At 44.6% G+C, this 22,938-nt stretch overlaps 1 protein-coding gene across 1 annotated transcript; it reads left to right on the top strand.

The window, feature by feature from the left end:
* Positions 1 to 16,925: 16,925 nt before the first annotated feature.
* LOC119299253 lies at positions 16,926 to 22,065 on the top strand. The gene is made up of 5 exons (XM_037576504.1): positions 16,926 to 17,448; positions 17,571 to 17,634; positions 17,746 to 18,084; positions 21,814 to 21,902; positions 22,017 to 22,065. Exons 1-5 carry the CDS (start codon positions 17,045 to 17,047, stop codon positions 22,063 to 22,065), a joined length of 945 nt encoding a protein of 314 aa, XP_037432401.1. The 5' UTR covers positions 16,926 to 17,044.
* Positions 22,066 to 22,938: the final 873 nt, after the last annotated feature.

Genomic DNA, 22,938 nt, shown 5'->3' with positions numbered 1-22,938 from the left:
TGAGGAATTATTAAAAAAAAGAGAGAAAGGCCATATAAAAAAAGGAGAAAGGCCAAATAAAAAAATGAGAGAAAAAGAGAGAAGGGACAATGTTACTATCCTTCGCCACACTTGTGCTTCAAAGTAGCACCGTAATCTTCATGATAGAGAGTCTCTTGTTTAGTCACTTTCATACACTAGTGGGAATTCTTCATTATAGAACTTGGCTTGTATATTCCAACAATGGGCCTCCTCAAGTGCCCTAGGTCTTCGTGAGCAAGCAAGTTGGATGCACACCCACTTAGTTTCTTTTGTTGAGCTTTCATACATTTATAGCTCTAGTGCATCCATTGCATGGCAATCCCTACTCCTTGCATTAACATCAATCGATGAGCATCTCCATAGCCCATTGATTAGCCTCATTGATGTGAGACTTTCTCCTTTTTTGTCTTCTCCACATAACCCCCCTCATTATATTCTATTCCACCCATAGTGCTATGTCCATGGCTCGCGCTCATATATTGTGTGAAAGTTTATAGGTTTGAGATTACTAAAGTATGAAACAATTGCTTGGCTTGTCATCGGGGTTGTGCATGATGAGAGCATTCTTGTGTGACGAAAATGAAACATGACTAAACTATATGATTTTGTAGGGATGAGCTTTCTTTGGCCATGTTATTTTGAGAAGACATAATTGCTTTGTTAGTATGCATGAAGTATTATTATTTTTATGTCAATATGAACTTTTATCTTGAATATTTCGGATCTGAATATTCATGCCACAATTAAGAAGAATTACATTAAAATTATGCCAAGTAGCACTCCGCATCAAAAATTCTGTTTTTATCATTTACCTACTTGAGGACGAGCAGGAATTAAGCTTGGGGATGCTTGATACGTCTCCAATGTATCTATAATTTTTGATTGTTCCATGTTATAGTATCTACTGTTTTGGACATTATTGGGCTTTATTATCCACTTTTATATTATTTTTGGGACTAACCTATTAACCGGAGGCCCAACCCAGAATTGTTGTTTTTTTGCCTATTTCAGGGTTTCGAAGAAAAGGAATATCAAACGGAGTCCAAACAGAATGAAACCTTCGGGAACGTGATTTTCTCAACGAACAAGACCCAGGAGACTTGGACCCTACGTCAAGACACAAAAGAGGAGGCCACGAGGTAGGGGGTGCGCCTACCCCCCAGGCGCGCCCTCTACCCTCGTGGGCCCCATGTTGCTCCACAGACGCACTCCTTCCTCCTATATATACCTACATACCCCCAAACGATCAGATACGGAGCCAAAACCCTAATTCCACCGCCGCAAATTTCTGTATCCACGAGATCCCATCTTGGGGCCTGTTCTGGAGCTCCGCCGGAGGGGGCATCGATCATGGAGGGCTTCTACATCAACACCATAGCCCCTCCAATGAAGTGTGAGTAGTTTACCTCAGACCTACGGGTCCATAGTTAGTAGCTAGATGGCTTCTTCTCTCTTTTTTGATCTCAATACAATGTTCTCCCCCTCTCTTGTGGAGATCTATTCGATGTAATCTTGTTTTTGCGGTGTGTTTGTTGAGACCAATAAATTGTGGGTTTAAGATCAAGTCTATCTATGAACAATATTTGAATCTTATCTAAATTCTTTTATGTATGATTGGTTATCTTTGCAAGTCTCTTCGAATTATCAGTTTGGTTTGGCCTACTAGGTTGATCTTTCTTGCAATGGGAGAAGTGCTTAGCTTTGGGTTCAATCTTGCGGTGTCCTTTCCCAGTGACAGTAGGGGCAGCAAGGCACGTATTGTATTGTTGCCATCGAGGATAACAAAATGGGGTTTTCATCATATTGCATGAGTTTATCCCTCTACATCATGTCATCTTGCTTAAGGCGTTACTCTATTTTCATTAACTTAATACTCTAGATGCATGCTAGATAGCGGTCGATGAGTGGAGTAATAGTAGTAGATGCAGGCAGGAGTCGGTCTACTTGTCTCGGACGTGATGCCTATATACATGATCATACCTAGATATACTCATAACTATGCTCAATTCTGTCAATTGCTCAACAGTAATTTGTTCACCCACCGTAGAATACTTATGCTCTCGAGAGAAGCCACTAGTGAAACCTATGGCCCCCGGGTCTATCTTCATCATATTAATCTACTAACACTTATTTATTTCCTTTTGCTTTTATTTTGCTTTTATTTTACTTTGCATCTTTATCATCAAAATACCAAAAATATTATCTTATCATATCTATCAGATCTCACTCTCGTAAGTGGCTGTGTAGGGATTGACAAGTGATAACCCACAAGTATAGGGGATCGCAACAATTTTCGAGGGTAGAGTATTCAACCCAAATTTATTGATTCAACACAAGGGGAGCCAAAGAATATTCTCAAGTATTAGCAGCTGAGTTGTCAATTCAACCACACCTGAAAACTTAATATCTGCAGCAAAGTGTTTAGTAGCAAAGTAATATGATAGTAGTGGTAACGGTAGCAAAAGGTAACAATAGTAAAAGTAATGTTTTTGGTATTTTGTAGTGATGATAGCAATAGCAACGGAAAAGTAAATAAGCAAAGAACAATATATGAAAAGCTCGTAGGCAATGGATCAGTGATGGAGAATTATGCCGGATGCGGTTCATCATGTAACAATCATAACCTAGGGTGACATAGAACTAGCTGCAGTTCATCAATGTAATGTAGGCATGTATTCCGAATATAGTCATATGTGCTTATGGAAAAGAACTTGCATGACATCTTTTGTCCTACCCTCCCGTGGCAGCGGGGTCCTTACGGAAACTAAGGGATATTAAGGCCTCCTTTTAATAGAGTACCAGAACAAAGCATTAACACATAGTGAATACATGAACTCCTCAAACTATGGTCATCACCGGTAAGTATCCCGATTATTGTCACTTTGGGGTTAACGGATCATAACACATAATAGGTGACTATAGACTTGCAAGATAGGATCAAGAACTCTCATATATTGATGAAAACATAATAGGTTCAGATATGAAATCATGGCACTGGCCCTAGTGACAAGCATTAAGTATAGCAAAGTCATAGCAACATCAATCTCAGAACATAGTGGATACTAGGGATCAAACCCTAACAAAACTAACTCGATTACATGATAAATCTCATCCAACCCATCACTGTCCAGCAAGCCTATGATGGAATTACTCACGCACGGCAGTGAGCATCATGAGATTGGTGATGGAGGATGGTTGATGATGACGATGGCAACGGATTCCCCTCTCCGGAGCCCCGAACAGACTCCAGATCAGCCCTCTCGAGAGGTTTTAGGGCTTGACGGCGGCTCCGTATCGTAAAACGCGATGAATCTTTCTCTCTGATTTTTTCTCCCTGAAACACAATATATAGAGTTGGAGTTGGAGTCGGAGGAGCTCGAGGGGGGCCACGAGGTAGGGGGCGCGCCCTAGGGGGGCAGGCGCGCCCCCACCCTCCTGGACAGGTGGTGGGCCCCCTGGCCTTCATCTTTTGCAGGTATTTTTTATATTTTCCAAAAAGTTGCTCCATGAAGTTTCAGGTCATTCCGAGAACGTTTGTTTCTGCACATAAATAACACCATGGTAATTCTGCTGAAAACAACGTCAGTTCGGGTTAGTTCCATTCAAATCATGCAAGTTAGAGTCCAAAACAAGGGCAAAAGTGTTTGGAAAAGTAGATACGACGGAGACGTATCAACTCCCCCAAGCTTAAACCTTTGGTTGTCCTCAAACAATTCAGTTGACAAACTGAAAGTGATAAAGAAAAACTTTTACAAACTCTGTTTGGTCTTGTTGTTGTAAATATGTAAAGCCAACATTCAAGTTTTCAGCAAAGATTATAACTAACCACATTCACAAAAACGCATAGGTCTCAAGTTTACTCATATCAATGGCATAATCAACTAGCGAGCCATAATAATAAATCTCGGATGACAACACTTTCTCAAAACAATCATAATATGATATAACAAGATGGTATCTCGCTAGCCCTTTTCTGAGACCGCAAAACATAAATGCAGAGCACCTTTAAAGACCAAGGACTGGCTAGACATTGTAATTTATGGTAAAAAAGATCGAGTCAAGTCATACCTAATGTAAACTAACAATAATGAATGCAAATGACAACGGTGCTCTCTAACTGGTGCTTTTTAATTAGAGGGTGATGACTCAACATAAAAGTAAATAGATAGGCCCTTCGCAGATGGAAGCAGGGATTTGTAGAGGTGCCAGAGCTCGTTTTTGAAACAGAGGTGAATAATATTTTGAGCGGTATACTTTCATTGTCAATATAACAACCTAGAGATGGCAATATCTTCCATGCTACACACATTATAGGCGGTTCCCAAACAGAATGGTAAAGTTTATACTCCCCCTTCCACCAACAAGCATCAATCCACGGCTTGCTCGAAAAAACGAGTGCCTCCAACTAACAAGAGTCCCAGGGGGAGTTTTGTTTGCAATTATTTTGATTTAGTTTGCATAAAGCATGGGACTGGGCATCCCGGTGACCAGCCATTTATCTCGTGAGTGAGGAGCGGAGTCCACTCCTCTTGAGAATAACCCACCTAACATGGAAGATACGGACATCCCTAGTTGATACATGAGCTATTCGAGCACACAAAACAAGATATTTATTTGAAGGTTTAGAGTTTGGCACATACAAATTTACTTGGAACGGCAGGTAGATACCGTATATAGGTAGGTATAGTGGACTCATTTGGAATAACTTTGGGGTTTATGGAGTTGGATGCACAAGCAGTATTCCTGCTTAGTACAGGTGAAGGCTAGCAAAAGACTGGGAAGCGACCAGCTAGAGAGCGACAACGGTCATGAACATGCATTAAAATTAATTGACACCAAATGCAAGCATGAGTAGGATATAATCCACCATGAACATAAATATCGTGAAGGCTATGTTGATTTTGTTTCAACTACATGCGTGAACATGTGCCAAGTCAAGTCACTTAAATCATTCAGAGGAGGATACCACCCTATCATACCACATCATAACCATTTTAATAGCATGTTGGCACGCAAGGTAAACCATTATAACTCATAGCTAATCAAGCATGGCACAAGAAACTATGATCTCTAGTTGTCATTGCAAACATGTTTATCCATAATAGGCTGAATCAGGAACGATGAACTAATCATATTTACAAAAACAAAAGTGGTCGAGTTCATACCAGCTTTTCTCATCTCAGTCAGTCCATCATATAACATCATAATTGCCTTTCACTTGCATGATCGAATGATGTGAATAATAATAATAGTGCACGTGCATTGGACTAAGCTGGAATCTGCAAGCATTCAATAAACAGGAGAAGACAAGGCAATATGGGCTCTTTTGTCAGATTATCAATAATGCATATAAGAGCCACTTCAACAATTTAATTATGGTCTTCTCCTATCGACCCCAAAGAAAAGAAAAGAAATACAACTATTTACACGGGAAAGCTCCCAACAAGCAAAAGAAGAACATGAAATCTTTTTGGGTTTTCTTTTTAATTACTACTACAAGCATGGAAAGTAAACTAATTAAAAGCTACAACTATTTTTTTGTTTTTCTTAAGGTTTATTAAACACACAAGAAGAAGGCATAAAAAGGAAAATAAACTAGCATGGATGATACAATGAAAAAGTATGAGCAACGACATCTAGCAATGAGTGTGTGAACATAAATGTATTATCGGTGAGAAATACGTACTCCCCCAAGCTTAGGCTTTTGGCCTAAGTTGGTCTATTGCCACAGTTGGCCTGGCTGATATCCGTAGTAGAAGTTGGGGTCATACTGAGATGAAGAAGACTCTGATTGCCACTAGTTGGCAATCATCTCTGGATCCCACAGGTAATTAGACTGTCGTGGAGGATCAACTTGTGGTTCCGACTCTGGCTCTGTGGCTGATGTAGGGTTCTGGTGAGTGTGAATGTCCTTCGGCGAGACGAGGTACTTGCCTGAAGATAAATCAATAAGGAAGGAGCAGGCAAGGTGATAGTCTCAAGATGATGTTGATCAAAGAACAGTTTGTATTTCAGCTCCCCTTCCCTATTCTTTATAATAAAATCATGTGCTACCATACTCTTATAATCTAAATAAACACGAGGCAGCAATTTTTCTTCTTTTTCATAGTGCCTAATAGGTATATCATAATGTGCAGCAAGGCGTGAAACATAAATACCATCAAAGATGGGTCCTTTTGTACGGTTAAGACTTAACCGTTTAGCAATAATACGGCCCATACTAACAGAGTTATCATGGAATAAGCCATGGAACAGAATAAAAATATCAGGAACACTAAGGTTTCCACAGTTTCCGCGACCAATTAAGCAACGACTAGCAAATATTGCAAAGTAGTGTAAAACAGGAAAATGTATGCTAGTGATTCTTGCATCGGAAGCCTTCCTAGTTTCCCCTACAGTGATAGTATCAATAAAACCTTCCACATCCTTGCGATGTGGTTCCTCTAAACTACCCTCAGAAGGGACCAAACAAACCCGGCAAAAATCATAAAGTGACATCTTCTTAACCACATCATATAAATGAAACTCTACTGAAGGAGGTGATTCCCTAGGATAATAGTAGAAGTTTTGCACAAAAGTATTGGTGAGTAAGAGATACTGTTCGCGTTGGTCGTGGAGGAAGTCGGTGAGGCCTGCATTCTTTGCCAATTCATAAAAATCCTCATAAATCCCGGTTGCTCTCAAGAATTCATCGGAGGGCCATTCACACGGCCTAACCTCCGCGATGCGAGGCAAATTATATTTAGGCTTCTGTGCCTCTTCATTTTTCTTTTCCCTTGAGCTTCGGCTCGATGAGCCCCTCAAAAATCTCTTTATCATTTTCTGGAAAATTCTGAAATTTTTAGTAACTTCAAAATGAAAGTAAACCAAACTCAATAATATTGATAGCAACTACTCCTACAGGTGCCTAGAGCCTATATCATGCATCAAAACTACTTTTGACCATATAAATTTGACATGCAAGCTCAAGAACAGGGTCACCTAAGCAGCAAAAATTTGCAATGAATAAAGCACTAGAACAAAAACTAATTGGACTAATGGAGGAGTCACATACCAAAGAACAATCTTCCCAACCAGTTTTGTGAGAGGTGCTTTGAGCAAGGAGATCGAAAATGGCAGCAAAACGAGCTTGGACTCGGGTTTGAGCTGGTTATTCGTGTTTGTGGGAGGAAGAAGAAGTGTATGGGTGAAAGGATAAGTGGAGGAGGGCCACCGTGGGCCCACGAGGCCGGGGGCGCACCTAGGGGTAGGGCGCGCCCTCCACCCTCGTGGGCAGGTGGTTGACCCCCCCTGCTGTGTTCTTAGTGCCAAATATTCTCAAATATTATGGAAAAAAATCATATTTTAATTTCAGGGCATTTGGAGAACTTTTATTTTCGAGGTATTTTTATATTGCACGGATAATAAGATAACAGACGGAAAAATATTATTTTTATTTTATTTAATATAAATAACAGAAAGTAAAAGTGGGGTACAGAAGGTTGTGCCTTCTAGTTTCATCCATCTCATGATCATCAAAAGGGATCCACTAACAAGGTTGATCAAGTCTTATTAACGAACTCATTCCGAATAACATGAAACCGGAGTAATTTCGAATAACACTATGTTACCTCAACGGGGATATGCACATCCCGAATAATAAGAATATCATATTTCTTCTTGACAGTAGGAAGAGGAAATTCAAAACCTCCAAATATAATCGATGGAATTTTTCCAATAGAGTTAATACTATGAACTTGAGGTTGTTTCCTCGGGAAGTGTATCGTATGCTCATTACCATTAACATGAAAAGTGACATTGCCTTTAGTGCAATCAATAATAGCCCCTGCAGTATTCAAAAAAGGTCTTCCAATAATAATAGACATACTATCGTCCTTGGGAATATCAAGAATAACAAAGTCTGTTAAAAGAGTAACGTTTGCAACTACAATAGGCACATCCTCACAAATACCGACAGGTATAGAAGTTGATTTATCAGCCATTTGCAAAGATATTTCAGTAGGTGTCAACTTATTCAAATCAAGTCTATGATATAAAGAGAGAGGCATAACACTAACACCGGCTCCAAGATCACATAAAGCAGTTTTAACATAGTTTATTTTAATGGAGCATGGTATAGTGGGTACTCCTGGATCTCCAAGTTTCTTTGGTATTCCACCCTTAAAAGTATAATTAGCAAGCATGGTGGAAATTTCAGCTTCCGGTATCTTTCTTTTATTTGTTATAATATCTTTCATGTTATTTAGCATAAGGATTGGTTTTGAGCATATCAGTTAATCGCATAGGCAAAAAGATAGGTCTAATCATTTCAGCAAAGCGCTCAAAATGCTCATCATCCTTTTTCTTGGATGGTTTGGGAGGAAAAGGCATGGGTTTCTGAACCCAAGGCTCTCTTTCTTTGCTATGTTTCCTAGCAACAAAGTCTTTCTTATCATAACGTTGATTCTTTGATTGTGGGTTATCAAGATCAACAGCAGGTTCAATTTCTACATCATTATCATTACTAGGTTGAGCATCATCATGAACATTATTATTAATATTATCACTAGTTTCAGGTTCATTACCAGATTGTGTTTCAGCATCAGAGATAGAAATATCATTTGGATTCTCAGGTGTTTCAGTAATAGGTTCACTAGAAGCATGCAAAGTCCTATCATTTTTCCTTTTCTTCTTTTTAGAAGAACTAGGTGCATCTATATTATTTCTCTAAGAATCTTGCTTAATTCTCTTAGGATGGCCTTCAGGATATAAAGGTTCCCGAGTCATTCTACCACCTCTAGTCATAACTCTAACAGCATGATCATTATTCTTACTATTCAATTCATTGAGCAAATCATTTTGAGCCTTAAGTACTTGTTCTACTTGATTGGTAACCATAGAAGCATGTTTACTAATAAGTTTAAGTTCACCTTTGACATTAGCCATATAATCACCCAAGTGTTCAAGCATATTTGAATTGTATTTCAATTGTCTACCAAAATAAGCATTAAAATCTTCTTGCTTAGCCATAAATTTATCAAACTCATCTAAGCATGGGCTAGCAAACTTAGTAAATGGGATTTCAGCTTTATCATATCTATAGAGAGAATTTACCTTTACTACCTGTGTCGGGTTATCAAGACCATGAGTTTTCTTCAATAGGTAGAGGAATAAGACCATATGTTTCTTCAACAGGCGGTAAATTAAGACCGTGTATTTCTTCAATAGGAGGTAAATTCTTAACATCTTCAGCTTTAATACCTTTTTCTTTCATAGATTTCTTTGCCTCTTGCATATCTTCAGGACTGAGAAATAGAATACCCCTCTTCTTCGGAGTTGGTTTAGGAGTAGGTTCAGGAACTGGCTCCAGAGGTGTCCAATTATTTTCATTTGCCAACATATTATTCAATAGAATTTCAGCTTCATCCGGTGTTCTTTCCCTGAAAACAGAACCAGCACAACTATCCAGGTAATCTCTGGAGGCATCGGTTAGTCCATTATAAAAGATATCAAGTATTTCATTTTTCTTAAGAGGATGATTAGGCAAAGCATTAAGTAATTGGAGAAGCCTCCCCCAAGCTTGTGGGAGACTATCTTCTTCAATTTGCGCAAAATTATATATACCCCTTAAAGCAGTTTGTTTCTTATGAGCAGGGAAATATTTAGCAGAGAAGTAATAAATCATATCCTGGGGACTAGCACACAACCAGGATCAAGAGAATTAAACCATATCTTAGCATCACCCTTTAATGAGAACGGAAATATTTTAAGGATGTAAAAGTAACGAGTTCTCTCATCTTTAGTGAATAGGGTGGCTATATCATTAAGTTCAGTAAGATGTGCCACAACAGTTTCAGATTCATAACCATGAAAAGGATCCGATTCAACCAAAGTAATTATATCAGGATCAACAGAGGATTCATAATCCTTATCAGTATCACAGATAGGTGAAGTAGCAAAAGCAGGGTCAGGTTTCATTCTAGCATTTAGAGATTGCTTATTCCATTTAGCTAATAACCTTTTGAGTTCATATCTATCTTTGCAAGCTAAAATAGCTAAAGAAGCTTCTTGATAAAAAAACATAACCCTTAGGAATAACAAGTGATTCTTCATCATCACTTTCATCAGTATTATCAGATTCAATATTTTCAATCTCTCTAGCCCTAGCAAGTTGTTCATCAAGAAAATCACCAAGTGGCACAGTAGTATCAAGCATAGAAGTAGTTTCATCATAAGTATCATGCATAGCAGAAGTGGCATCATCAATAACATGCGACATATCAGAACGAATAGACAAAAGTAGGTTTAGGTGTCGCAAGCTTACTCAAAACAGAAGGTGAATCAAGTGCAGAGCTAGATGGCAGTTCCTTACCTCCCCTCGTAGTTGAGGGATAAATCTTGGTTCTTGGATCATTCAAGTTCTTCATAATGATAAGCAGATATATATATCCCAAGTGACTCAAAGAATAGAGCTATGCTCCCCGGCAACGGCGCCAGAAAATAGTCTTGATAACCCACAAGTATAGGGGATCGCAACAGTTTCCGAGGGTAGAGTATTCAACCCAAATTTATTGATTCGACACAAGGGGAGCCAAAGAATATTCTCAAGTATTAGCAGCTGAGTTGTCAATTCAACCACACCTGAAAACATAATATCTGCAGCAAAGTGTTTAGTAGCAAAGTAATATGATAGTAGTGGTAACGGTAGCAAAAGGTAACAATAGTAAAAGTAATGTTTTTGGTATTTTGTAGTGATGATAGCAATAGCAATGGAAAAGTAAATAAGCAAAGAACAATATATGAAAAGCTCATAGGCAATGGATCAGTGATGGAGAATTATGCCGGATGCGGTTCATCATGTAACAATCATAACCTAGGGTGACACAGAACTAGCTCCAGTTCATCAATGTAATGTAGGCATGTATTCCGAATATAGTCATACGTGCTTATGGAAAAGAACTTGCATGACATCTTTTGTCCTACTCTCCCATGGCAGCGGGGTCCTTATAGAAACTAAGGGATATTAAGGCCTCCTTTCAATAGATTACCGGAACAAAGCATTAACACATAGTGAATACATGAACTCCTCAAACTACGGTCATCACCGGTAAGTATCCCGATTATTGTCACTTCAGGGTTAACGGATCATAACACGTAATATGTGACCATAGACTTGCAAGATAGGATCAAGAACTCTCATATATTGATGAAAACATAATAGGTTCAGATCTGAAATCATGACACTCGGGCCATAGTGACAAGCATTAAGCATAGCAAAGTCATAGCAACATCAATCTCAGAACATAGTGGATACTAGGGATCAAACCCTAACAAAACTAACTCGATTACATGATAAATCCCATCCAACCCATCACCGTCCAGCAAGCCTACGATGGAATTACTCATGCACGGCGGTGAGCATCATGAAATTGGTGATGGAGGATGGTTGATGATGACGATGGCGACGGATTCCCCTCTCTGGAGCCCAGAACAGACTCCAGATCAGCCCTTCCGAGAGATTTTAGGGCTTGGCGGCGGCTCCGTATCATAAAACGCGATGAATCTTTCTCTCTGATTTTTTTCTCCCCGAAACAGAATATATAGAGTTGGAGTTGGAGTCGGAGGAGCTCCAGGGGGCCCACGAGGTAGGGGGCGCGCCCTAGGGGGGCAGGCGCGCCCCCACCCTCGTGGACAGGTGGTGGGCCCCCCGGGCTTCATCTTTTGTAGGTATTTTTATATTTTCCAAAAAGTTGCTCCGTGAAGCTTCAGGTCATTCCGAGAATGTTTGTTTCTGCACACAAATAACACCATGGTAATTCTGCTAAAAATAGCGTCAGTCCGGGTTAGTTCCATTCAAATCATGCAAGTTAGAGTCCAAAACAAGGGCAAAAGTGTTTGGAAAAGTAGATACGAGGGAGACGTATCAACAACCCCTTATCGCGTTGGTTGCGAGGATTTATTTGTTTTGTATAGGTACGAGGGACTCGCGCATAGCCTCCTACTGGATTGATACCTTGGTTCTAAAAAACTGAGGGAAATACTTACGCTACTTTGCTGCATCATCTCTTCCTCTTCGGGGAAAACCAACGCAGTGCTCAAGAGGTAGCACTGCACTTCTATTTATTTTATTTTGTTTTGCAATTTATCTCTTTACGTGCCACTATGAGATTTGATCCTTGTAAATAACCGACGAGGGGGTTGACAAACCCCTTGTTTGCATTGGGTGTAAGTATTTATTTTTGTGTGTGCACGTGCTGCTAACGAGGTTTTGTGTGGTTCTCCTACTGGATTGATAATCTTGATTCTTAACTAAGGAAAATACTTATCTCTACTGTACTGATTCATTCTTTCCTCTTCGATTAAATCCCAACACAACTTAGAAGTAGAACGTATTGATACACATCATTGATAATGCCCAAGAACTATAGTTATTCATAAACACAGAAAATACCATCATACATAATTGCCTCTAGAGCATATCTCCAACACAGGCTGCCCGTACGTTTGAGGCGAATATGGGGGCTTTAGCTGTAGATGCTCTTACTCATTGTTGCTTGTATTTTGTGGATCAGAAGATGGAATTGTTGTTCAATATGTGTGTGTAACTCATGGGTTGTAGGTTTGCTTCTTGCTTGGTGGTGTAAGTTGAATATACATATTGGACTTCTAGTTGTAGAAAAAGAAAACTTATATGTGTATATGCCTCCAACCGTTGTAAATTTAATGATGTTAGGGTAATTTCAATGCCGCGCATTGAAACGCCCTAAAACGTCCGAACAACCTTGTTCAGATGCTTTTTGCCATCCAACACCTTGCATCAAATGTTGACGGCCGGCCTGAATTCCTAGGAAGTAAACTAGGGAAGTTTGGGACATCTAGACATGTGCTACGTTGGCGTCTGACTACAGTGTCCGAACCAAGGCCACTGTTGTACGCTCCGCTCCAAAACCCTCGCCGCACATTCATGACACTCCGGAGCAGATGCATGTTAACCCAGAAGTATAGGGGATCGCAACAGTTTTCGAGGGTAGAGTATTCAACCCAAATTTATTGATTCGACACAAGGGAGCCAAAAAATATTCTCAAGTATTACCAGCTGAGTTGTCAATTCAACCGCACCTGGAAACTTAATATTTGTAGCAAGGTATTTAGTACAAAGTAATATGATAATAGTGGTAACGGTGGCAAAAGTAACGGTAACAGTTTTGGTTTTATAATGATTGTAACAGTAGCAACAGAAAAGTAAATAAGCAAAGAACAATATATGAAAATCTCGTAGGCAATGGATCCGTGATGGAGAATTATGTCGGATGCGATCAATCATGCAACAGTTATAACATAGGCTGACACAGAGCTAACTCTAGTTCATCAATGTAATGTAAGCATGTATTCCGAATATAGTCATACATGCTTATGGAAAAGAACTTGCATGACATCTTTTGTCCTACCCTCCCGTGGAAGCGGGGTCCTATTGGAAACTAAGGGATATTAAGGCCTCCTTTTAATAGAGTACCGGACCAAAGCATTAACACATAGTGAATACATGAACTCCTCAAACTACAGTCATCACTGGTAAGTATCTCGATTATTATCACTTTGGGGTTAACGGATCATAACACATAATATGTGGCTATAGACTTGCAAGATAGGATCAAGAACTCACATATATTCATGAAAACATAATAGGTTCAGATCTGAAATCATGGCACTCGGGCCCTAGTGACAAGCATTAAGCATAGCAAAGTCATAGCAACATCAATCTCAGAACATAATGGATACTAGGGATCAAACCCTAACAAAACTAACTCGATTATATGATAAATCTCGTCCAACCCATCACCGTCCAACAAACCTACGATGGAATTACTCACGCACGGCGGTGAGCATCATGAAATTGGTGATGGAGGAAGGTTGATGATGACGATGGCGACGGATTCCCCTCTCCGGAGCCCCGAACGAACTCCAGATCAGCCCTCCCGAGAGAGTTTAGGGCTTGGCGGCGGCTCCGTATCGTAAAACGCGATGAATCCTTCTCTTTAATTTTTTTTCTCCCCGAACGTGAATATACGGAGTCAGGATGGACGTTGGTGGAGCATCAGGGGGCCCACGAGGCAGGGGGCGCGCCCAGGGGGGTAGGCGCGTGCCCCACCCTCGTGGACAGGGTGTGGGTCCCCCTGACGTTGATTCTTTCGCCGGTATATTTTATATATTCCAAAAATAATCTCCATTGATTTCAGGTCATTCCGAGAACTTTTATTTCTGCACAAAAACAACACCATGGCAACTCTGCTGAAAACAACGCCAGTCCGTGTTAGTTCCATTCTAATCATGCAAGTTAGAGTCCAAAATAAGGGCAAAAGTGTTTGAAAAAGTATATACGACGGAGACGTATCAATGCAATTGCGTGGCCTCCTACCATATTCATGTCGGTCCGACCGACGTGACCAGACGATTTATCAACACCGCTTCAATGATGATGCAGCGATCGAGAAGCCTACTCCAGCAAATGAACCTGCATTAAAGCGGCTGGTTCGCTTCCCCGGCTATTTAAAGCATGCATGTTTGCCAGAAACCGTTTCTCCTCTCCTACGCACACCATTGCCATCCTCCTCTCCTCTCCTCTTAGTCGCACACCCAGCGATGGGCAAGCCCGACTACTGGTTCTCGGCGCCAGTGGGTTGATCCATAGGAAGCTCTTGATCATGGCGCCACCACCCATGGTCTCTAGGCTCGTCGGCATCCACCACTCTAATGATCAAGGAGGAGGTGGAGCTCTACGATGACGATGAGTAGTAGCAGCAGTCACCCCTCTCTGCTGAGGCCCACACACACGGACGATGATTTCGCGGGGCACAGAGAGCTGTTGCTCGAGCGATCGCGATCGGGCGTTGCCCTCGCTGCCGCGCAACCACGACATCCAAATTAGACATTGCGTCAAGGAGGAGCTGCCCTCGGCATCGCGTAACTATGACGTCCATATCAGAGGTCGCGTCAAGGAGGAGCTGGGATCGCCACCGCAGCCAGGCCAACCGCTTTGTTGGACAGACGTCCTTGCCGTGCCGTTTTCGACATGACAAGGAGGTGGTGCCATCGTGTCCCGTTGCCAGTCCGATTGTGAGTGGCACCCGGTGAAGAAGGAGGATGAGGATCCCGATCGGATGATCGCCAACGCGCGCAGCCGCCTCCTCTTCTCGCACCATGACGACGACCCACAAGGTAACAGTGGAGGAGGTGCGAAAAGCCGAATGGCATTCGGTACGTCCAATTTGTCGTCGGACTGGGTCCGCGCCGACCCGGACCTCACCTTGGCCTCAACCAAGGATCGGTCCAGGATCATCGGGCAGATCCACCCCGCTGCAGGCACCAGATTGATCAGCGCGGTCTTTTTGAATTTCGCCATTCCTTTTGAATTGTCGGTTTGCATTAGCGCGAACTCGTTTGGTGCACGAGCTTACATAACCGACTCTTATATAACTGTCCGCCAACACATTTGACACATTTTGAGTTTGTCCGTGGACATTTGATACTCCCTCCGTTCCTAAATATAAATATTTTTTAGAGATTTCACTATGGACTACATAAATATTTTTAGAGATTTCACTATGGACTACACGGTTTACCTCTCTTTTCAATTTGGCAGTACTATTCGCAGCCAAACTGTGGCATCCGGCAGTAATAATATTGACCCCCACCCCCCACCCCCCACCCAAAAAAAAGACCAGAAAATCACACCAGTGCAGACGGAGAAAGCCCTGGCGCAGGATAAGTTTTGCTTTTCTAGTTTGGGTTGGCCCACCCAGATGGGTGGGCACCGGAGAGGGCGGGTAGCAGTGTACATAAAAGCGATCGAGCGGTGCGCACGGCAGGGGTGTTTGTGTGAGCGAGCGGGAGGGCGGAGAGGCATTTTTACGGGAGCAGCAGGCCCGGCGAGGGTTTCCGGGAGGTCGGCCGCGCGCATGGGAGAGGTGAGCACGCGAGCGAGCGAGGCCTTGCGTCGCCAGCATTGCTGCGTGTTGCTGATTTGTTTGCGCGCGTTCGATTCCATCGATTTCTTCGGGGTACGACATGATTATGGCCTTGCGGTTTCGGGCGTGGCTTCCCGATATGAGCTCTCGCGAGTGCGGCGGTGCTGTGGTTTCGCGTGGTTTGTTTTTGGTGCTTCTGCTGCCGGGTTGGTTCGTTGGTTTCGGGGCATGGGGTTGGGGTTTTCCCCTACCTACGTACCTTTTTTCCGGTGGGGTTTTGCAGAGGTTTTGTCCCCGTGAATGTTTTGCGCGACCTGGTCCGGGTTTCTCGCGGTTTCATCACGCTCCCCCGTTCCAGTTTTTGGAGATCCACCGGCTGCTGTCTTCTCAACCGAGATTCTCCCGAGTTCGTCTTGCTTGTGCTTGTTTTTCCTTTACAAAATATATATCTGGTTTCCGTCCATTGGTGGTGGGTTGTTGCTTTTGCTCCGTCGTTGCAAACGCTGGAGGTTAATTAGAAGCCGATTTCCTTCTCAGAGCTGTTCATGTCTTCTCCATACCGCGCTATTTTGTCCGATTCCTCCGCATGCGCGTGCTCCTGCAGCATCCGGGTGTTGCTTAATTTGGGGGTTTTCCCCCCTAGTTTTTGAAGTTTTTACATCAGATTAACAAACGCAGAGGGGCGTGGTCTTCTTCTTCTTTGTGCCGTTTGAGATGAGGTCATGTTTATTCCCTTCCGGCTTTGCTTTTTCTTTTTTCTTCTTCTTGGGCGATTTGGTTTGACGAGGCGCCGGTGCAGGGAGAGATAATAATAAGAGAGGGGCTGCAGACTGGTTATGCTACGTTGGCTGCATTGTCCAAATAATCCGCCACTCCATGTATTTACGCGTCAGCCTCTTCATTTTTTGGGCCTGTTTTTTCCTCATTACCACGTTGTTTTCGATCGGTTTTCGTCTTGGTTTGCGCTGTGTTGAATTTGAATCAAGCGCGATTGATTTGTCACTTCCGAAATTTTGATCCGATTTGGTGCTTGGATTGTGCAGAGCTTGAGCGAAGAGGGTGACGGGACGACGGACAAGATGGGCAAGCAGGATGACGACGTCTCCCGCGCCATCGTGGAGGACGACACCGCGCTCCTCCTCGCGGCGGTGGACAGCATCAAGAAGGCGGCGCTGGGCCGGCTGCGCAACGGCTCCGACGCCGCCAGGATCCTCGATCAGGAGATGTCCAACAGGCTCCTCCACCTCGCCTGCAGGCACGACGCCGTCGAGTGTGCCAGGCTCCTCCTCGACGGGGAGTACGGGATCACGCCGGCCTCCGTCGACGCCAGGGACCAGCTCACGCGGACGCCGCTCCACGTCGCCGCCGACGTGCACTTCAAGAGGTGCATCCAGCTGCTCCTCTCCAGGAACGCCCGGACGGACGTCAGGCTGCTCGACGGCACACGCCTCGTCGCGCTCGAGGTCGCGCTCATGAGCAGAAGGTGCGTCAATGGCATGGCACCAACTGCGTGCTACTAGTATTTGCTAGTACTGATGATTGTTCATTTGGTCGATGCCATTTGAGATCAAACTGACAGCAATTCCCTCCGTGCTTTCTCTTCAGGGTTCAAGTTGATTGGTCACAGGACAACTCGGTCGAGGATCTTCTGGCTTATCTGCAACAAAAGGTTTGTCCCATCACTAAACTCACACACAGCTCCAAACTTCTGTTACATAGTTGATACTAGACAGGATCAATTTCTCATGCCAAACTGCAACTTGCCTGAATGTGTGTGCAGGATCTGAACGCGGTGAGGCTTCTGGCAGAGAAGACCAGGGAGGTTGGGGAGGTGGCTTACAGATACGCCATGGAGGGGCGTGTCTCTGCACTCGCAATGCTGCTCCTGGTGGCTGAGGAAAGGATATGGGTGATGGTGAGCGTGGTGATTGATGGCGTCAGGACAAAGAGATCAATCTACAACTCTGTTGTGGATGAGGTTCTGTCGATTGGAGAGGCTTCAGCTAGAGTGGGCAATGAAATGAGGAGGAAAGCCTTGCTCTGTGAGATTCAGCTGCTTAACCAATTTGGGGCCACGTCGTGGAGGGACCGGAAAGTTGACAGGAGAAGCTTGCCCCCTGTACTACCGATTGCTGTTAGTTTCATGTTACACTTAAATTGTCACTATTCCCAAACTTTGCAATGCATTGAGGGCATCTCCAGCCGTTCGGCCCCCCAGGGCGCCTAAATAGAGCGGCCTGGGGGCGTGCCGGCGCTAGTTCGGCCCCTGGGGGCGACCTAGCTCCCAGTCACGCCCCCAAGCGCCGGCCCCAGGATGCGGGAAATTTAAACTTGGTCGTTCCTGCTCTTAAAAGACGCCACAAATCCGGCAATCGGACGTAGTCTGGTGTTACAAAAAACAGAGCGCCGCACGCTGCAAGTTCGCGTGCGCAATGATTCACTCGGCGGGGTCAGCTCCAGGCGTTGGCGGAGTCGGCGTGCGCGGGCTCGGCGGTGTCGGAGCTGCTTCGGTGCTGGGCTGTGTCGGCGCGGCTTCGGCACTGCTGGGCGGCGATGTAGAGGCGTCGTTCGGGCTTGGCGTCCGTGTGGTCGTGGGCGCGGGAGCTTGCGTCGTCGGCGTCGTCGGCGTTGCCGTCTGCATCTGTTTCAGGATGAGGCCGTGCTCCGCCATGTACCACGCCCTGAGCTACTCGTCGTTGCTCTGGAGCATGTCCACCCCGCCCATCAGAAAAGCCATGTCGGTGTTCCTCTTCTTCGCGGCGACGTTCGTCCGGGGCAGGTCGAGCTTGATGGCGCTGTTCTTCATCAGAGACGACCACCGCGCCTTGGTCTTCTCTTCATGTAGGACGGCCCGGGCCTGGGCGTCGGTGAGGCAATGCTCGATGGACTCCTGCACTCGCGCGGTTGCCGCGTCGGCGTTTTTCCCCTTCTTTGCCAATTTGTGGCCGTCCGGCCGCCCCTCTGATGCGCCCAGAGTCGTCGCGTCCGGCTTGTATGTCTCCTTGGCCTTGTCGAGGGTACGTCGGACTTCCGCCCACTTCTCGCACTTGTCAATGCGTTTGTAGACGTGGAGGTGCTTGAAGTCGGCGTCCTGGTTGTCGCGCCGATACATGGTGAACATACGCAGCAGCTGCGCGGAGGAACAAACAGTTGGCAGGCGTTGACGACGAAGAGATGCGGGCGAACGGAGTGCGTACCTGATCCTCAACGCTGGCGCCGCTCTCCGGGCGAGCCGCGACCTCCTCGACGATTCCATGCCATTTGTTGCACGCCAATTGGATACGCCCCCAATGGTTCGCCATCGCCTTGGAGCCGCGCTGCATGTAGACGCCTTTGAAGTACGGGTCGACGAGCTTCCGCTCGTCGAACTCGGCCTTGATGCGCTCCCAGTACGTCTCGAAGCTCTGGTTTGTGCCGGTGGTCGGGTCGAGGCAGACGACTTTCCATGCTTCGGCGAGGCATTCCTCCTCCTTGGATGTCCACTTGATGCGCGCTTCGCCTGTCCTAGCCGCCCGCTTCTTCTTCTGGCGCCCCTTCGTCGAATCAGGAGCTGGCTCCTCCTCCTCCCCGTCCTCGTCCTCGTCCTCCTCCTCGGGTTCCTGCGCTTCGTGCGCGTCCTCGCCGTAGACGTAGCCGAGCTCGGCCTCCATGTCGCCGCTGAGATCCACTACCTCGTCCTGGGTGGCGAACCCGGGAGACGCGGCGGCCGCGGTCGATCCTGTCGCGATGATGTCATCCATGTCGGCTCCTATGTCGTCCGTGTCACCGAGGTGCGAGAAGGGCAGTGGCCCATGGCGGAGATGGGGCGTCGGTGTGGACGCGTAGGCGGCGGGCGGCGAGTAGTTGTATGGAGGGTACTGCACGCCGACGAAGGCGGGCGAGGGTGTGCGCGTCGCGGGGTGGCCATGGGGGAAGGTCATGTTTGGGTTGAACCCCCCGTGCACGTCGCCGTCGGCGTAGCCGGGCAACGACGATCCCCATGGAGATCCGACGCCTTGCTGTCCCCAGGGCGCGTACTGGGCGTGGCTGACGACGGGTGGATTCATCATCCCCGCGTGGTCGACCGATGAGGAAGACGCCGCCGCACGCGCCGCGTTGTCGCGGGCCTTCTTGGCAATGGCCCTGTTCTGCCGGTCGGCGGTGACTGCGTCGCGTCGCTGAACTTCCACCCTCCACTCGGCGTTCGACATGCCCGGTGGCTTCGATGGCGGCGCCCTCGGCTTCCTCTGCTTCGGCTGGGCCACGTTGCCAGTCGTGGTTGCCGCCGCGCGCGGCATGGCGTACTTCTTCGGCGGCATGGCGACGACTGGAAGGCGAGCTGGAGGGGGTTTGGCGGGAGAAAGGGAGGGAATGGCAGGAGGAAGGCGAGCGAGCGGAGGAGATGCGAGGGAAAAGCGTCAAGAAGCGGCGGGAAAAGGTCCTCGGGTCGCCGCCAGGGCGGGCCCACGCGCCTTTTTCGCTTGTGCCGGCTCCCCAAGCGCCCCCCAGGGCGCTGGGTTCGGCCTGGATCCGCCGGCACCAGTTTTGGCCCGAGCCGGCGAAAAACGGGCTTCTGGGGGTGCGACTGAGCCGTTTTTTTGGCGCCGGCGCGGCAAAATCGCCTGGGGAGGGCCTGTTGGGGGCGCGGCTGGAGATGCCCTCAGTATTCATTGTCTTTAGTTTGAGGTTTACACCGATTATTTTTCCCTTTTCAACACCGCTAGATTTGCATTGCACATGAAATGAGTTGCTATGACTCTTATGAAGTTTAATTGAGTAATCAGTGTGTGTAACTGAGGTCTACGCCTTATTTTTTGAAAAGATTTTTAGATTATACATGAAGTGAGTATTATGATTATGATCGACACCCTTTGTTTGTATAATCAAGAAGCAGCTCTGCACTTTCTTATGTTTGGTTGATGCAATATTGCTGTAATCATGCAACTGCAACTTATATATATGGAAAAACTTACAATGACTGAGTGTTCAGTGTCTTTACTTTGTGGTCTACACAGACTTTTTACCCTTTGAAACACTTCTAGATTTGCATTGCACATGAAATTAGTTGCTAGGACTGCTCTGTGGTTGATGCAATATTGCTTTAATCAGTGTGTGTAACTGAGGTCTACGCCTTATTTTTCGAAAAGACTTTAAATTATACATGAAATGAGTATTATGATTATGATCGACACCCTTTGTTTGTATTATCAAGAAGCAGCTCTGTGGTCTAAACAGGCTTTTTCCCTTTTAGATTTGCATTGCACATGAAATTAGTTACTACGACTGACATGAAGTTAAGTGAGTAATCATTGTGTGTAATTGAGGTCCATGCCTTATTTTAGGAAAGAATCCTAAAATAATACATGAAATGAGTTACCATGTTATAATCCACACGCTTTGTTTTTACGTATTAACTAGAAGCAGCTCTGCATTTTCTTATGTTCAGTTGATGCAGTAGTGCTGTAATCGTGCAACTGCAACTTATATATAGAAAAATTTACAATGATTGAGTGTTCAGTGTCTTTACTTTGTGGTCTACACAAACTTTTTTCCTTTTAAACACTTCTGGATTTGCATTGCACATGAAATTAGTTGCTAGGACTGCCATGAAGTTTAGTGAGTAATCAATGTGTGTAATTGAGGTCCACACCTTATTTTATGAAAGACTCCTAAAATCGTACATGAAATGAGTTACTATGATTATGATCTATACACTTTGTTTTTAGGTATTATCTAGAAGCAGCTCTGCATTTTCATATGTTCAGTTGATGCAATATTGCTGTGAATCGTGCTACGCCTAACAAGCTGCAATTTATAAAGCTGCATCTTATACACATGAAAAACTTGCAATGATTGGTTCCTTGTGTAGGCCGGAGATATGAATGTTACAAAGATGCTTCTGATGGGGGATGTTGATGTCAATGAAACCGACCCCGAAGGAAACACGGCACTTCACTGGTGCCTCAGTAGTAGCTCAAGCACACAGGAGCCAAGGTGGTCTTTTCAAAATTCTGCTCCATTAACAGCTAAATTATAAGATGGTGTCCTTAGTTGTCTTCTGTCTTTGTGCAGGATGCTCCTGCTGAAGATGGTGCCGGAGTTTTCCAGGGGAATAAACTAGGTCTCACACCAGTGAACAGTACTGCAGCTAAGGACAATTACAAGGCTCTTCAGGTAGCCTTGTTACTTCCTTTTCAAGTGCTTAATAATACCACTGTGGCTAATTGGCATTATTGTGTTTCTTTGCTCTGCAAGTCACTTCTGCTTCATGAACAAGATTGCGTTGATATACCTTCCAAGACCAAAGAAACCCCATTATTCCTTGCAGTGACAAATGGTTCTTTGAACTGTGTACGACTTCATTTGCGCTATGGGGCTAACCCCAAAACCCAGAACCTATGGTGAGCAGTATTTCTGAAGAATTCTTGTATTCAATGACTTGGTTGACTTACTGTGGCGTGATTCTTTGGCGTTGAACAGAAAACAAAGACCAATAGACGTGGCGACATCCCAGGACATGCAGTTCTTTCTCAACTCTGCAAATGTGGTACCAAGTAAGATGATTTTCTAGGATATTAAAACATTTGACTGAGTTCACAAAGAGAACATCTCTTATGTAAATAAAAGCACTACATTTGTCGTTAGTTTTGTGTATCTCTTATATGTAAATAAAAGCACTTCACTTGTCCTTAGTTTTGTGTTTGATTCTTCAACCAAAGCACATGTTCTGCTATAAGATCACATTCTGTTATGTTCTCTTGTCTGATCTGTTTCATTTCACTAGAAGGAATTTTATTATTTGAACTATATAAAGATTGGTTAGATACTTTTGGTTGTACTTATGTTCATGGACATCAAGCAAACTGCATTCTCAACTGATTTTTGTTCCTTTTTAGTGAACCATGGCTCAACGGAAAAGAACCATGCGATGAAAAAAGAAAGGCATAAGGAGCTGCTGGATGATGATTTTGACGATTATGACAACGGCGATTAT

Source organism: Triticum dicoccoides, chromosome 5A (assembly GCF_002162155.2).
Source record: "Triticum dicoccoides isolate Atlit2015 ecotype Zavitan chromosome 5A, WEW_v2.0, whole genome shotgun sequence".
Lineage (NCBI taxonomy): Eukaryota > Viridiplantae > Streptophyta > Magnoliopsida > Poales > Poaceae > Triticum > Triticum dicoccoides.
This window is presented reverse-complemented; position numbering and strand designations above follow the sequence as displayed.